General features: G+C 25.2%; 3 protein-coding genes across 4 annotated transcripts; 1 reads left to right on the top strand and 2 right to left on the bottom strand.

Annotated features, from left to right (window-relative positions):
- Positions 1–5: 5 nt before the first annotated feature.
- Positions 6–6,438, bottom strand: LOC112600011 (the record flags this gene model as incomplete). Its single annotated transcript, XM_025347139.1, has 5 exons — positions 6,258–6,438; positions 5,275–5,355; positions 4,274–4,396; positions 3,948–4,182; positions 6–1,987 (listed from the first exon to the last, which is right to left on the bottom strand). Coding segments are annotated over exons 1-5 (2,511 nt in total), but the record flags the coding sequence as incomplete, so codon positions are not given.
- A 2,695-nt stretch (positions 6,439–9,133) lies between these two features.
- On the top strand, positions 9,134–13,751 carry LOC112600008. The gene is made up of 3 exons (XM_025347136.1): positions 9,134–9,455; positions 13,347–13,479; positions 13,550–13,751. Exons 1-3 carry the CDS (start codon positions 9,305–9,307, stop codon positions 13,689–13,691), a joined length of 426 nt encoding a protein of 141 aa, XP_025202921.1. The 5' UTR covers positions 9,134–9,304; the 3' UTR covers positions 13,692–13,751.
- A 225-nt stretch (positions 13,752–13,976) lies between these two features.
- LOC112600009 (metallo-beta-lactamase domain-containing protein 1) lies at positions 13,977–16,563 on the bottom strand. 2 transcript variants are annotated; one of them, XM_025347138.1, is made up of 2 exons: positions 16,457–16,563; positions 13,977–14,870 (listed from the first exon to the last, which is right to left on the bottom strand). In XM_025347138.1, the coding sequence occupies exon 2, from the start codon at positions 14,793–14,795 to the stop codon at positions 14,199–14,201; it is 597 nt and encodes a 198-aa protein (XP_025202923.1). In that variant the 5' UTR covers positions 14,796–14,870; positions 16,457–16,563; the 3' UTR covers positions 13,977–14,198. The 2 variants fall into 2 exon arrangements, with proteins under 2 accessions (XP_025202923.1, XP_025202922.1); XM_025347137.1 differs by lacking the exon at positions 16,457–16,563 and adding an exon at positions 16,270–16,449.
- Between the last annotated feature and the right edge of the window lie 631 nt (positions 16,564–17,194).

Genomic DNA, 17,194 nt, shown 5'->3' with positions numbered 1-17,194 from the left:
AAACCAGATCCTTCAGATCCTAATGTACCTTGAGGTTTACCATAATTAGGTTGCATTTGGTTAACATTTCCACTTGATGAAGCGTATCCAGGTTGCTGAAAACCAGATCCTTCAGATCCTAATGTACCTTGAGGTTTACCATAATTGGGTTGCATTTGGTTAGCATTTCCACCTGATGGAGAATATCCAGGTTGCTGAAAACTAGATCCTTCAGATCCTAATGTACCTTGAGGTTTACCATAATTAGGTTGCATTTGGTTAACATTTCCACTTGATGAAGCGTATCCAGGTCGCTGAAAACCAAATCCTCCAGATCCTAATGTACCTTGATGCATATCATAATTAGGTTGCATTTGGTTAACATTTCCACCCATTGGAGCGTATCCAGTTTGCTGAAAATCAGATACTCCAGATCCTAATGTATCTTGAGGCTGACCATAATTAGATTGCATTTGGTTAACATTTCCACCCGATGGAGCGTATCCAGGTTGCTGAAAACCAGATCCTCTAGATCCTAATGTACCTTGAGGTAAGTCATAACTAGATTGAAGTCTATTTATATTTTCACTAGTTTGAGTATAACTAGGATGTTGAATACCAGATCCATCCGACCCAGTTGTATAATGAAGTTGGCCAGAATTAGGTCGTTTTTGATTTTGATTAATTCCTTCTCCATATAAAGGGAGACCCGGATGTTGCATGATAGGTACTTGTGTACTACCAATTTGTTTTCCTGTGTTTTGATTTCTTATGTTATTTTGCGAACTAGCTATTTGAAATTCATTTAGTCTTTTATTATTTAACAATGCATTAAGACATGTCTGATATAAAAAATTACATAAGGAAGGTAAATTTAGTTGGGTATAATCTTGATCTCCAGGTATATTTGAAGATAATGGATATCCATTTTGTATATTTCCACCAGCTTCATTTAAAATCCTTTGCTTAATTTGTGAATTTGTATCACTTGAAATAGGCTTACTTAGTGCTAATTGATCTAAGATGTCTGGCATTGAATGTTGATAGTTAGGTATAAGACTAGATGGGTAATTTGATGGTTTAATTTGATGTTCTCTTGAAGTTGTTACTGGAACTTGCCAATTGTAACTAGGATGTGTCGAATCATAATTAGGTGTGTTATGTGGAGTTAGTATTCCTTGACCCAATTCTGAAGGAATATTAGGAAACCTAGACCCATCTGGATATATTTTATTAGGATAGTCCCAACTATTGGGATTTAATGGAATAGAATTAATGGAATGTGGGTTTGAGTGAACTAAATTATTATTTACAGTTTCTTTGTATTCTGGTGTATTAGTATTAGCTAAATTTGGAATTTGTTCATTTACAGAATTATATACATGTCCCGAGTCTATTTTACTCAATTCTGTATTAATATTTGATTTTGAATCTTGAATTTTACCCGGATATTGACCACGGAGAGACGATTCAATGCCATATCTATGATCTTGATTTTCTGGTAATTGAATGTTTGTCCCTGAATCTGTATATCGATTATTGACAGACGGAGTAGTACCATATCCGTAATCTTGATTATTTATTTCAGATCTTGGATACTGATCATTAATGACATAACCTTGGTTCTGTTTATCTGGTACTTTATAGTTAGTTATTGATCCTGGATATTGACTATTAAGAGATTGCCCGATATCATGAAATTTACTATCTGGTAATTTATTATTTATTCCTGAACCTGAATACGTATCTGGATATTGATCATTGATAGAATGCCCTCTTTGATTTTTTTCATTTTGTAAGCTTGGTGATTGCTTATTTGAATTTGATTCGCTATACGGTCTTGAATTTTGATTTTGAGAAATAGAACTTGAAGGTCGAAGTGATGGAAAATATCCTGATTGAGAATTGACGTCATGTGTTGAATGTGTTTGATAATCTTTTTCATAACATTCATCACATTCACCAAAACTTGACTGACTCTGAGCTTGTCCCATTCCATTTAAACCACCTAAAAATAGTTTTTTATTCATGAACAATTATGTAAATATTTTATATGTTTATTTATGTTTTAATAGTTTTTTCCTATCTTATATGTATTTACTATCGAAGTTTAACGGTATATTATCCTATATTGTTTGTGGGTTTAACTTTCACCGCAACATTTCTTGAAAATTAAATAGTGTTTTTTCTTAATTATAAAGTTAAAATTGCTTAGAAAGAAGTATAGGTATTTCCCAATTTATTACATAGGTACGCGTGGCTACGCAAGTATAGTAGCCACTACAAGATGGTTGATACGAAAATTGTTATCGTTAATTTAAACTTAGTGTTTTGTTATCATTAACATTATTAATATTTAATTAATCAAAGATATAATATGATTGTATTGTTGCTAGATTAGGTTAGGTTATGAATGGAGATTTTAAACGAGTAAAAACGATTATTACTCATACTAGTAATCTTTGCCTAGCTGCATTTTACAATTTACACGTATTCTAGCTCCATATTTTAAAACACTAGTTTAATAATTTAGTATTCGACATAAAAGAAATTTTGAGAATACAATTCAATCTTTTGGAAATTGTCATCAAGAGTTCAGCAATGTAAAAAATTTTTACTGAAGTATTATAGATATTAATAAATTTTGGTACTTGTCTATAATTGTTCCGCCACCAACCCGTATGTAATTTATCAATCAGCCACTAGACACTTTACGTTAAGAATCTTTAATCTAAAATTAAAAATTTTATTATCCATGATAGATATTTCTCAATAACTGTAAAATTTACGTGTATGTTGTATCAATTTCACTAATCGTAAAAAAAAAAAAATGCTATTATTAAAGTAATTTACCTACTACTTACTTCGAGTAAATAGGTAGGTACTTAAAATTACATTAATTTAATACACTATTTTGATTTATATTCAAACTTTTTGGATTTTGGATTATCTATAATATTTTAAATTAAGATTTTCTCATAAATGTTTAATTGAATATAATATTTTTAATTTAAAATGTATTTTATATTTTATAGTTTTTTTTTATAATTTTTTTATAGTTTTTGTATATTTTTTTTAGAATTTAATTTTTCAACTCTTTTAATCAAGATTATTTTTAGTAGCTACGACTTTTGCATAATGTACTAAGTTAAATAAAATTAGATTTAAATTAAAATTTTTAATATAAAGGAATTATGTGTCGTACTAATGAAATTGTTTATTTAATAATTATATTTACGTGTATAATTATCATGTATTTACGAATGTATACATTAGATATTGGTTATTGTTGATATTTTATGCTTCGAGAAGTATAATACCTAGTTACTATGTTGCATTAGTGGTATACCTGGGGTGGCCAACTTGCGACTTGGCAGCCACATGTGACTCTTGTCATTGTCAAATGCGGGTCGTGTCTTATTTATAAAATCAAAATTTTCTTATGATTATTGTTATTATAAATTTTAATTTTTAGTTATACATTTATAAAAAATTATTAAATTATATGAAATGCATCTATAAACATTTAGACTCTTAGTATAATAGTATTTATTCATGTGGCCTGCGAACCTATTCATATCTGTCACTGCTGGTATATACTATAGGTATATTAGTAATTGGTAACAAATTAGATACCTAAGAAGTTGTTAGTCAGTAATTAAATGCCTACCAAGAATTATATTGAATTTTTTGTGAGAATTAATCAGTATTTACTGTTTAAGTAGTACCTATACGCTATAATACCAAATACGTACCTTACACACTATAATAGTTAATCAAAGGTATTATTTCTAATTATTACCAATCTAGTATTTACAACGGTATGAAATTAATTTATAAAATGAATGTTTGTAGTTTTAAAATTGATTTAAAAATAGTTTAAATGAATTAATTGCTTTTATCGTCTATGTTTTATATTTTGGCATAAGGGTTCTAAATTTTAAATAGAAAATATATTAGACACTTACTCACTGTTGCCCTTGATAAATCAGGCTGTGACAAAGCTTCGGCTAATCCATTTTTCGTTTCTTGGTTTGAATTTTTTGAACCAAAACTAACAAATTGAGTTTGAGTTTGACCTTGATATCGTTTCTTATCTATTGCACGTTTTGATCTACTAATACGTTTAATGCCAAAGTTATTCAAAATAATGGTTTTATCTTTGCAAAACTTTATTAAATTTTCGCCAATTATTTCAACCATCTATATTAAAACAAAAATAATAAAATATTACGTTAAATAGAGTCCAACCCTTAATATTTGTTTTATTGTTTAATAAAAATATCTATTTTACCTCATCTTCAGTTAATTCTATATTTTGGTCATATTTATCATTAAAATTTAAAATGTTTTCTTGATCATCAACTAGTTTTAAAATACATTCTTTGGTCACTTCATTTTTATACGCAAATATTTTCTGAAATCATAACAATTGCTTTTTTTGAAATATTATAATACTAACTAATTTATCTATAATTTAAAAATAAAACTTGATTACAAACTAACAAATTTGTTTTTTCAAAAATTTAAAATATAATTTTTATATCTATGTATAGACGTGAATTAATGGTTTTACGCGGGGAAGATTTAATACAGAACTATACATACTACAAGCTATAAAATGCAACAGAAATAGTATTAAAAATGAAAAGTGTGTAGGCAAAGCCCCTTCAGAGGTGTCATTTTATAGATAATGTGGTAAGGTGAGAATTTGTCGCTAATTGATTTTAAAAGTAGGCTGATAGACTAGTACATATTATATTGTTTACTGGAAAAGGGAAATTATTGTCGCCTTGACAAATGGAGCATTAATATTTATAATAATAGAATACCTATATTCGTATTAATGTATTAACAGATGGGGACGTGTATGTAAATTAGTACGTATCTATGTGTGTTGTATGGAAAAAAATTAACATTTTATTGCATGTGCAATATTGTTTTTATAAAATATTAGTTACTTTATATTTATAAATTATATTATTATATATTAATAAAAGTGGTTTTATAGTAAAATTTTAACAAAAAAATATCAAATCATAAAATATATAAAGTAGAAATAATAAATTTAATTAAATTATAAGATAGCCTCTTATTTGTAAGCGAAGCAAATATTTTTTTTAAATATCTTTTTGGACTGGTCAGAGCTTTTGTACCCCTCTATTAAAAACAGGAATTATGCTACTATAAGTCCTTAACGTATCTGTTTTCTTAGTGAATACACGTGATAACACAAAATCACAACTTTATAATGAAAAATATTTGAATGGTATTTATTAACGTGTTTTTACTTACTTTTTCTTTGTCGAAAATTTTTGTATTGTAGATCGTTAATGAGCCAATATCATTTGTAATTTTTGTTAACACTGAACCATTCTGAAAAAATATTGCCACATAATTTTTTACGAAAAAAAAATATTAAAAATAAATAAGATATTACATTTTATTAATAATCTTAATTATTTATTCATAATAATTTATATGGTTATCCATTAGGTTAAGTAGGTAAGGTTAAGTAGTACTATTTAATCTAGGTTGACTTAATAAACTTGAATGTTTCTTCTTCGTATAATTTTATTATGTATATATAAATATTTAATAATAATTATAGTTAAAAATTAACTATTAATGCTAGATATTTATTCATAGTTTATTATTTTAATTTAAATGTCCATTAAATATTTAAATGTATACTTTATTAGATTAAGTTTTACATTGAAATAATAACTACTCATTTGTATTTAAATTTATGTTTTACAAAATTATAATTCGAAAAATAATTAAAATGTTCTTATTTACCTATATAATAGACAATTTGATAAAGAATAAATAACAAATACGAAAAATCCAGACATACCTATGAATTATAGTATACTAGTATACTTTTGTATTGTTGAAATTACTATGTAAACTCATAAAAAATAAATATTATAATATAGTACCTATCTAATATATTAGGATATTTGTTCACATTTAAAGAAATACACTTGATATACCTATCGCTATAAATTATATTTTGATAAGTATTTCTTCCGTAAGTTTAAATGACAAATGTAAAATTAATTTAATATGTGTTTAGTATATATTTACTTATTAAATTAAATATTATGTCTATCATTTTTTTATTTAAAATAATTAAGTAAAAATATAAATTAATATTATCAGATAAATATATACTTTTTACCTTATTATATGTATTAGGTATATAGATACAAGAAAATTACATATTTTTATCTATATTTAAAATACTATTAAAATAAAATTTGTCTACATTTTACCTCTGATTTCAAATCATTATTAGAGTGATAAAAACCCTGGGATACAGCTAAATAAGTTATGAACACACACAAAAAACACGAAGTAAACATAATGGCAAAATTAATTTAAATAACTAAAAAATAATTTTATCAACATCACGTGTAGATTCATCAACGACTATTTTGAACATCGAACGATATATGCCCGAATGTCTGAAGTGTGGATTTATTTTGTGTTAAATTAGTTCTTACAAAATTATTAAAACATCTGCGAGTTTTAGCAGAAGGGAGTGTATTAAACATGTATACACAGTGTTTCGAATGTCGCCTACTAAAAAAAATAAACATTAAATTTGAGGATTAATTTTTTATTATTCCAAAAATAGGTGGTATATATTATTGTATTTTATTTTTATCCAATAAGGCATTTAAATTAATTTGTATAATTCTATTATATAAATTTAAATGTATTTTACTTAGGTATAATTTAACAGCCATACAGGGAATAAGTTTATTTCATGAATCGTTTTATAGAGGTTCAAATGTTACAGAATGCCATTTTTTTTTAACATTAGCATACTTTATATACATATTGTATTATATTGAATTTTAATTATTTATTTTATTTTATATGGTCCTAAATAAATTAAAGTTTATGTTTTACAAAACAATCACTATACATTTATTTAATAATAATCACTATTATGGCAAACAAGTATCAGATTAAATTTATTTCGAATATATTTTATAAATAATATTATCCTATTCTACTGAAATTCATAATATACACATTTAAGAAATACAAATATTTTAAGTATTGGACTAAGTAGGACAATTATTTTTTATTCAATTTTTTTTTTTAAGAAATTTTATTTTAAATCATCCTGTAGATATATTTAATATTTCTCGCATCATATGCACGTTCTTTTACCGTTAACCTATATATATATTTTTTTTTTTTGACAGTCTGGTGCAGTTAAATCGATTAAGATCAAAGGCCATTTACTAATTTCCAAACTTAATATTACAACATTTTTTTTAAAGCTAAAGAATGACGATTCAATACAGTATCAATAAACGAATTGTTCAATGCATTTATTGCGGATATAGGTAGGTACTTACCTTTATTTTGCTTCACTCATTATATAATTATATAATTATAGGTAGTTAGTAAAGTAAAATATAAGATAAGGTTATAACATCATAATATTATGCATTAAAAATTAAATCATCGTAACGTCTTTAAATTAAAAATAAGTAAATATATACTATATAGGTTATGGAAATATTTTAAGAAATTATATAATGACGCATATGAATATCTGGCGAATTAATCATTCGCGTAACACAAATGTCCACATGTGCGGCTACCGCAAATAAATAACCCAAAATCTTATATAAGATGACGAAAAGAATTAAAATTAAAATTAAATGAATCGAAAGAAGTTAACTTACCACTGTCATAGATTTTAATGACCAGGAACAAAAAAAAAATAAATAAATAGCATTAGCAGCCTTGTGCGAATTTAATTATTCCAACCAGGCGCCGTCTGCCTTATGAAAAAAACAACAATTTGTTTTCGTCTCGGTCCATAACACGCCGCTTAAGAACGATGGGGTCCCCCGTAGTAAAGATCATAAATCTTATTCTTTGAACAATCGCATTCGCATATCAACAAACTCGTCCACTCAAAAACAAATACATAGATTTAATCGTTACATAGGTTTTAGGCTTGTGTTTTTTATAGCTTCCAAAATAATTGGTAGGCTAGGTGGATAGATAAGTAGAGTAGGTATTTATTTAATACATCATTTATATAGTCGAGACTCGTTTGTGCACATACATTGGTATGTAGATTTTATAAATTTGCAACAACTCGTTTATGCACAAAATTGTGAACAATGGAAACTTATTTGCAGGTACAGTTTTAGGTGTACAGAGTATCTTAAAGTATAACGTTTATTTTCAATCGTGGTTTCTCATCAGTTGTCACATAGCAGTAATAATACGTTATAGTAATTGCGATTACTGTGCTCGCCAAGTACATGAGTTGTGTGGATCAAACTTTAATCTTTATTGCTTTGTTTATAATCTAAAACTTCAAATATTAATGAAAATTCAAGTCGATGCTGATTTAAAAATTAATTCAATAAATAAAAAAAAAAATTAAAAAAAGAAAATACCCGTAGAAATGAAATATAAATATAAATAAATTAACACAAACAGCATTTTTAAACCCACCGGTCTATGATACCAGAATATAATTACACAGTAAGTTTTAAGCTTTATAAAGGGTGAAGGAAAATGTTGTAGAGTATAATAATATTTTACCATCACTAATGACCAGTGCTGTGAATTTAATGGATTTGCGTGTTTTTAAAATTTTTTATTGCAAAATTCATGCATAGGTACATTTAACACTTCTTTGCGCATCAAATGCACAGCCCTGCTGGCTGCTAATGACCAATTCGAAAAATTGGAGGTATCTACGCAGATCGTGTACACCTTTTACGTGGGTAGATTTCTTTGAAAAAAGATTTCTATTGTTTGCAAATTGTGCGCAAATGAGTTGTGTTTTTGTGTGCAAACGAGATGTAAAAAAAGGTAAATGTTTACAAATGAATTGTAGCCAATTTATATGTACCCCTAAACGCAATCGACGATTATTTTTTTAGACAACGAGATACAAACATTTCCTATACTTTATACAAAATATATGTTTTTATTTAAATGAACAGTAGGTGGGTATAGGTAGAGTCGTAGAGGTACTTATACGCATGCTTAGTATAGTCAATACATATTATTTTATATCTATAATATATACCTACGTGCAGTACACTGTGTAGGTAAAATAAATTGTATTTTACAATCAATAACCAAAGACCAAAAGGTTAGTCGCCGAGGTTATCGTGGGTCTCGGTCTCCGTATTTTAAAATTACGCGTATTAGTTACGTCCTTCGCATTCACGAATTGCGCTCTATTGTTTGTCATAAACCGCATATTATACTTCTTGTAACAATATCTGTTTTGTTTTATTTTGTCGTCCACACGTCACACGAATCGATCATGTCGAAGGTATCGTTGTACACAATCATCTTGTCTGTGGCCGTGTTGTGGGCTCTATCCACAGCGGCTCCAAATGACATCCACCGCGATAAGGAGAACGTACTGCCAGCCAAGGCATTTGGAAACGAAGAAGTCAAAGAATCCAAACTGAGTAAGTGTAAATGGAAAATTTAATTTTTCATTATTTAATCATAATACCTATGTGTGAGGTATTATAATTATTATACCATTTGTTTATAATACTTGCGTTTGACATTAGGCATCACATGATTATATAATTACTAATTAAACTAATTCATTATTTTATTTATAGGTATACCATAACGACAAAACACATAACTATCAAGTCAAACATTTTAGTTAAGATTTAGAGTTTTTCTTTTCTCGAATAATGTATAATATGTGTATATGTATATGATAATGCTATCATATTTAAATTAAAAATTTAATTTAATAGTTTATTAATAATCTCAACAGGTAGAATTAATTATAATAATATTAATGATTACTGATTAATAAATCAGTCCAAGTATTTATTTATGTGTTCTCTATGACCTATTGATGTTTGCAAATAATCTAAGCAAAAATACGGCATATGTATAAATCGATGAATTAATTATTTTATTTAATACTAGTGAATAATCTTATTAGGAATCCATACGAATTATTATTTTGGTTGTCTGTTATTATATTACGTTGTCATTAAAGGCCTTATTAATTATTATTTATAGGAGGTACTTGTGCATAAAATAAGGTCTATTTTTTGGCAAGTATTCGACTAACGCTATTTATATATCATTGTTTTACATAAGTGGTACTTTTAAAGATAAACCAACTCATCTTCTTAAAATGTTTTAAGTTTTTGTAAACTTTTGTTTTTTTGATTTATTTAAATCATTGTAAGACAAAATCAACGAGAAAATAGCTAAGCAAGTGGATACCACTCTGCTGCAGTATGCTTGTGTATTAAATGTCTGTGTGTTAAATTTGAATTCAGTGATGTATCACTGTATACGAAAAACGATTCATAGCAGAAACAGTCTGTCAATTTATATCACTGAGTATAGTTTGTGATCTGTTTTTTTTTTTATACATAATTTTTACTTAGAGAATATAGTATTTAATTATTATCATAATGTTTATTTTAACTGTATTAATTTTTTTTTTTATTTATTACAAAAGATATTTACAATCTGTTTACATAATAAAACAATAATTAAATTAAACTATATTACTTATAAAAATTTAATTTATCTTAAAATAAATCATAAATGTCATTACGTGTAACAAAATTCATAATAAAATAATGAACGAAATAGTTTTAAGTTCCACGAATAATGTTTTTAAATTAAAACAAAATAATTGTCTTTTATGAATGTTAAACTAAATTTTCAAATCTTAGATATAAAAAGAAAAGTACATATGGATTTTAAACTACAAAACAGTTTACAGTTTTTTATGTTTTATAAATTTTGTCAAAATTCTAATTTAAAATACGTTAAAAAAAAAAATATTATGCCTTTAAACTTAAATATTTTTTTCTAGATATAAGAAAAACTTATGTGGAATATTGTATTAAATTTTCAAGAATTTCAACTCTGTGAATAATTTTTGTAAACATTTATAAAAACAATTGAAAATTTGACATTATGCTTATAAATAGCACAAAATAAGTCAAATTTTTTTGAAAATGTCATTTCATAATTAAAATGACAATATAAACAGTTTGAAAAAAATTTTAAGTATCTACGATTATTCATTTTTAAATTACAACAAAAATTTAAATGCTCATAAAAATTAATTTGGCTTTTCGTTGAATTGTTTAATATAACATTAACTTATAGAGAACGTTGTATTCAATTTTTAAATTGCGAGTATAAAAAAAAACATTTTATGTATTTTTAACAATAAAATAATTTGTATTTTTATGAATTTTAAACAAATTCTTAATTTAAATACTTACAAAAAAATATTATAACTATAAATTGTTGATATTTTTACCTATTTACAATTTTTTTTAGCATTTTAAAAAAAAAAATAGAGAATTTTTGTTGTTTATAAATAACTTAGAAGAGTCAAAATATTTAAAAATTATACCAAATTGATAATGTAAATACTTAGTGAACATTTTAAGTTTCTCTATGGTTATTCGTCTTTAAATTATAGCAAAATAAAAAAATTCATTTAATCAAAATCTGGGTTTAGTGTGAAAACTTTTTTTTTCCTTAATTTTTGTTTTATTTGGTTTTCCTAATCATAAGGAAAAAATTCTTGAAAATTATAAATTTTGATCTCTTTGATGTACAAACTAAATCCAATTTTCTATTCAAAATTACCCTCAAATTTTATTGACAACTTATCGTGTATTTATATTTTATACAAATAAAAAAAAACATATTGTAAAATCAATACATTTATTGTTTTATTCAGAATTTTAAAATGATACATTTTATTAATGTTTACCAAATAACAATCAAAATAACCATAGATATAAATTTGCTTTAAAGTAATTTTTTTTAAATAATTAGGTTATAAAAAATTTTTTTTCAAAAGTCAAAAATGTTAATATTTTTTGGAAATAGTAGGTTATCTTTATAATTATATGTTTAATATCATTTTAGCTCTTGAAAACTTAAACAAAATGACAGGATGTAATCTTATCTTATTCTCAATAGATTTTTTGCAGTTGTTATGTAATTATCATTTATCATTAGGGCTCGGAAGTTGATGACCTTAAAAGCAATAAAAAAGGCAATAAACGTCCTAAAAAATTACAAATATTAGTTTAATATTAATTTTACTCTATTTTACTATAAAATTCAAAATATGACATAAAAATGACAAAAATGTCCTTAAAATAGGAAAATTAAAAAATTAAAAATATTTGTTTTATAAATGTCTGTGGTTTAAGTTATCGGCATAATGGTTAACAAGAAACGATAAGAAATGAACTAGTGTGAAATCAGTAAAAATAACTAAAAATGTGGGGAAATGACCTAAAAATCTCAAAAAATGACTTAAAAAGTAATAAACACCAAAAAAATGCAAAATAAAAATTAGTTATTTAGATTCACATGTTTATGAAACAGATTTGTGGCCAGGAGAGCATCGTCTAAAAAATTCCAAAAAAAAATGCAAAATGCATCAACTTCCGAGCCCTATTTATCATATACCAATAAATAATAACCGTTTATTGGTTTATTAAATGTTTTAGATTATGAAATGATGAATCTTTTTGTTTACAGTGATGTTTTTTGTTTTGTTTTCTAACATAATGTTTTGTAGCAGCAAAAATACTGTAGAATTCAACGTTGAAAATAGTTTCCGATAGAAAATTGGATCTAAAGTGAGGGGTAGTAAAAAATTCAAAATACCTTATAAAATAATCAGGATTAAATTAAAAATTAAGTAAAATTGAGAATATTTATTCAAAATTTATTTTGTTTTTTGTCCTTAATTGATATTAATAAATAATCATAGAGATTTTCCACTTTTTTTTTTAGATTTATATAGATATCTGTTATAAAATTTTTGTTCATAAGTAAAAATGTTTGGACGTTTAATACAAGTTCCTCATAAATTATTATTATACAACAATTAAAAATGTCAAAAATATAGTCGCCATTTTTATTATAAATGTTTAAGTTTAGATTTTTATGAATTTGTCAAAATTACAAAAATGAGTAAATTATTTTGTAGGTACCTAGTCACAAATTTATAAAATTTTTATGTACATTTATCTATAAAAGTTGTAATCTTACATGAAATAACTATAATAGATTATGTTGAGTTTTAATATAAAAGTGACTTTAACAGGACAAAACCAGGCTAGATGTTTACCCAGTATAAAGCCTAGATATTTAATCACGGATGAGTGAGAGTTAAGGGTGTAGTTAATTGTTATAGGCGAGTAATTGTAAAGTTTAAGCGATTTAAATCATGTAATTATAATTATCTTGGTAAATTAAAATCAGTTTAAAAAAGTTTAATTGTGTTGGCATATAAATAACAATGATGTATTATTTTTAAACAAATATTACAGTTACAAAATGTTATGATGAAGAAACTAAATCAGCTTACAAAGTAGACTCCATTTGGTATCCAGAGGGAAAATGTGAAAAACGAACTTGCTCTAGGCAAAATAACTCAAAGATCCCAATCCTAAAAACTATGAAGTAAGTCATACAAAAAATATAAAATTCTGAAGAATTAACACAAATTTTAATACTTTTTCTTTTTTTGTAGATGTGAGCCATGTACTTCATGTAAATTGCCTAATCAAAAATGCCACCCATTCAATTCTGATAAAAATTATCCTAAGTGTTGTCCACAGTGTTTAAAAAAGTCTACCATACTTTTGAAAGGAGAATCAAAGAAAAAATATTAAAATGTTTAAATATATTTTAATAATTATTGATTTATGCTTTAAAATAAAAAAACCTATACATTTAATCATATTATTTATCATGTATAAAAAATAGGTACACTGTACAGTGTTTTATAAATATATTTTAAATGTAATACAGTGTAAACATAAACCCATATTAGAATATGATTTGCTGTTATTACTTATAAAATAATTACAACATAACAAATTTTAATTAACAAGTTATACTTTCATAATTAGTTGATATTTCTACAAAATATGAATAACTACTATAGTTAGTGTCAACATAGGTACATAAATATTGTTTGTAAAAAAAAATATTGTAAGGCATATAAAAATAAGTACTAATAATTGTAATATCATCATATTTGTCAATAATTCCTTACAATTGTTTACAGTATATTTTGTACAGATAAAATAATTATAATATAATAGGACTGAGAGGTGTTAATATAAATTAAACAGTTAAGATTATTGATAAAATTTTAAACATTTAATAATAATTATTCACTTGTATTTCTTAGTAGAAAACATGGCACCATGACCTGGTATAATCCAATCCACTTGTTCCATTATAGCTTTTCTAAATTTTTTCTGTGAATCTGGATTTTCACTACCAGCATTTAACCAAATAGATTCATCCATTACATCATCTTCATTTTCAAACAAGTCACCTACAACTGCAATTAATTCTTTGGCGGTTTGAACGATAACAGATACATCAGTCAGTGTATGTCCAGGGGTTGAGATAATTCTAAGACTCTCATCAATTTCATATACACCATCACTGTTGAAAAATTTACTGTCATCATAGTACATCTGTTTGTAACTAACACATCGGCCTACCAGATGTTTAGCATTTAAAAATAAGTTATTGTTACCTACATGATCAGAATGACCATGAGTACTAACTACATAATCAATGTCATCACATCCAATACCATGTTTTTCAATAGCATTTATTAAATTCTTACCATCCCATGGAGTCATAGTATCAACAATTATGTTTTTAGGACCTTTAATTAATGTGCACGTACAATTGGCTAACATACCACCTTCTGTCGGCCGGCAATAGCCTACAAAAAGGATGTGAACTTCATACATGATAGAAGTGAACTGTAGGTATGAATTTTTTTTTTATTTGAATTACTCACAACCACAGATCAAATCGAAGGGTAACTGTTAAAAAAAAAATACAATTTAAATTAAACACTATTTGAATATAAATTTTATATTAGTAACCTATACCTATTGCAGAATTCATGAAATAAATTTTATTTTGTTCCTGTGGTAATATCATCTATTAAATACATTATTTATTTTTTAGTATATTATATTATTATAAAGTTAATGGTAATAGTATTTTATAGAAGTAAATATAAAAAAATTGTATTTAGTAGTTGTAACTACATTTCCATATTATTTTAGACAATGTTGTAAATTGACACTGCTGATTGAACAGTCTATAGATAATCTCAACTCAGTTTTGTGTTATTGATTTCTCAATATTTATTTTTATTGTTCATAATAATAGATTATTGTATAACGAACACTGTGTATTGTATCATATCGTAACAGTCTATGAAAATAGTGGTAGAGACTAGAGACAGTGCTGTTTGTGCAGTGTTTATTTAATATTTTCAAAAATGGATTTTAATGATTAAAATGAAATGCAATTAAAATTTGACAACACAATTTCATAATTAATTGAAAAAAAAACGTAATGACAATAACATTTTTTCCAATCATAACAAATATTATGAACAAATTGAAGAAATAAAGCATTCTAAAATAAGGCTATACACGGCCGGAAAAAAGAAGTGTACAAAAGATTATAGGATTATAGGTACATTCATATATAAGTATGACGTTATTTTTATCAATCAGTTGCCTTTAACAGCATTTCTGGATTACAAGGTTTTATGAGATGCAACAGTAAAACACAATGTATAACTAATAGATGTGCTTATCGTTTCTTTACAAAATCATGTAACTTTAAGTGCCATAGTAGTTTAACCTGCTATAATAGGTAATAACAAATAATTATTAATTATTAATTTACATAATATTATAATATTATTTTAGAAATTAACGTCAATTACTAATTATTCATGAAAAATCCTTGCTAAATCAGGCATTGTCATCATTTATTAGTTATTAACTGATTATCATCTTTTCTGGTAACATAATATACATAATATAATCACAGATATTATTGAAGGGGGGAAGTATCTTTGTACATTTATAGATACAAGAAAATTAATGAACTTTAATGATTTACAAATAACTGAAATAATTATTAAGTAGGTAGATTATAATTATCTTTTATAAAATTTATTTAGTAATAAATATTAAATAGATAATTGAGCATTAATATTATTAATTTGAGTTAGGTATCATTGTTCATAGTTTAATGGAACTTTGAAATACTTAGGCATTGAAAATTTAATTATTATTTATTGGTTATCTACCAATTCAATATTAAAATATAATCTAATATACAATAACTAAATTTACAAAAATTCATATCAATTAAAGATAAAAGTAATAACAACAAATTAGGTTTATAATAACTTACTGTTTAATAAATGTCAGACTTCAATAGGGTACCTAATAAAATAGGTAAGCATTTATAATAAGTAACCTACAGGCTATAAAATTTTTAAGTCTGTATATCTAACAGTTTAAATTTACATATCTAGGTACTAAGTAACTAATTACATAGGTAGTGCATGGTACATGCTAATAATAATAAATATTAATACCTAATAATTTATACTTAATAGTCTCAAGTTTCACTTCAAAATTTTAATAGAGAATATTTCTAAAGTTAGGTACCTAACAAACATCATTCAGAAGTCAGAAAACTATAAAAACTAAATACTAAACAGTAAGTATGCACAGTGTGATAGTCGATAGATTATAGATATTAGATAATCAGTTAATGTATATTATTATCACGAACTAAGATATCTTAGTTGGTGATTATTATTTATCACTGGGATTGATAACAATTGATGTACATCACTAACCATTATCTAATGTTCTGTGTCCATAATATTATATGAAAGACGCAGAAGACGTAGAGTGTAAATCTTAATTTATGAAGTATAATAAATAATAATTAATATGTGTACAAATTTAATGAAATAAGGTAATAATAACTATTATAAATGTTACTAATTAAAACACACAACAATAGTTATAAATAAATTATTACCACAGACACTATTATTATTAAATACAATATCATAATAATTACAATAATTGTTTTATTGTGTTAATAATTATTGAACGTTTGAAACAGACTATTTAATAAAAAATAATACAATGTCATTCAATAATAACTACAACAGTATAAAATATAAATATTGTGCAGCAATCTATAATGTTAACGTGCAATGAAATGAAATGAAATTGTGATGTAGCAATATTCCACGGAGCCACGGAGGCAACTCGATAACCCACCACGGAAGAGTAGTGGCAACGTACCTACTGCGAAA

Source organism: Melanaphis sacchari, unplaced genomic scaffold, assembly GCF_002803265.2.
Source record: "Melanaphis sacchari strain LSU unplaced genomic scaffold, SCAv2.0 Contig597_pilon_pilon, whole genome shotgun sequence".
Classification (NCBI taxonomy): domain Eukaryota; kingdom Metazoa; phylum Arthropoda; class Insecta; order Hemiptera; family Aphididae; genus Melanaphis; species Melanaphis sacchari.
This window is presented reverse-complemented; position numbering and strand designations above follow the sequence as displayed.

What these genes read in the sequence shown, in the direction of transcription:
- LOC112600009 (XM_025347138.1), bottom strand. Translation starts at nt 14,795, where the DNA reads ATGTATGAAGTTCACATCCTTTTTGTAGGCTATTGCCGGCCGACAGAA.
- LOC112600008 (XM_025347136.1), top strand. Translation starts at nt 9,305, where the DNA reads ATGTCGAAGGTATCGTTGTACACAATCATCTTGTCTGTGGCCGTGTTG. An exon ending in AGTCAAAGAATCCAAACTGA is followed by an intron (nt 9,456 to 13,346) that starts GTAAGTGTAAAT and finishes CAAATATTACAG; the next exon opens with TTACAAAATGTTATGATGAA. An exon ending in CCAATCCTAAAAACTATGAA is followed by an intron (nt 13,480 to 13,549) that starts GTAAGTCATACA and finishes CTTTTTTTGTAG; the next exon opens with ATGTGAGCCATGTACTTCAT.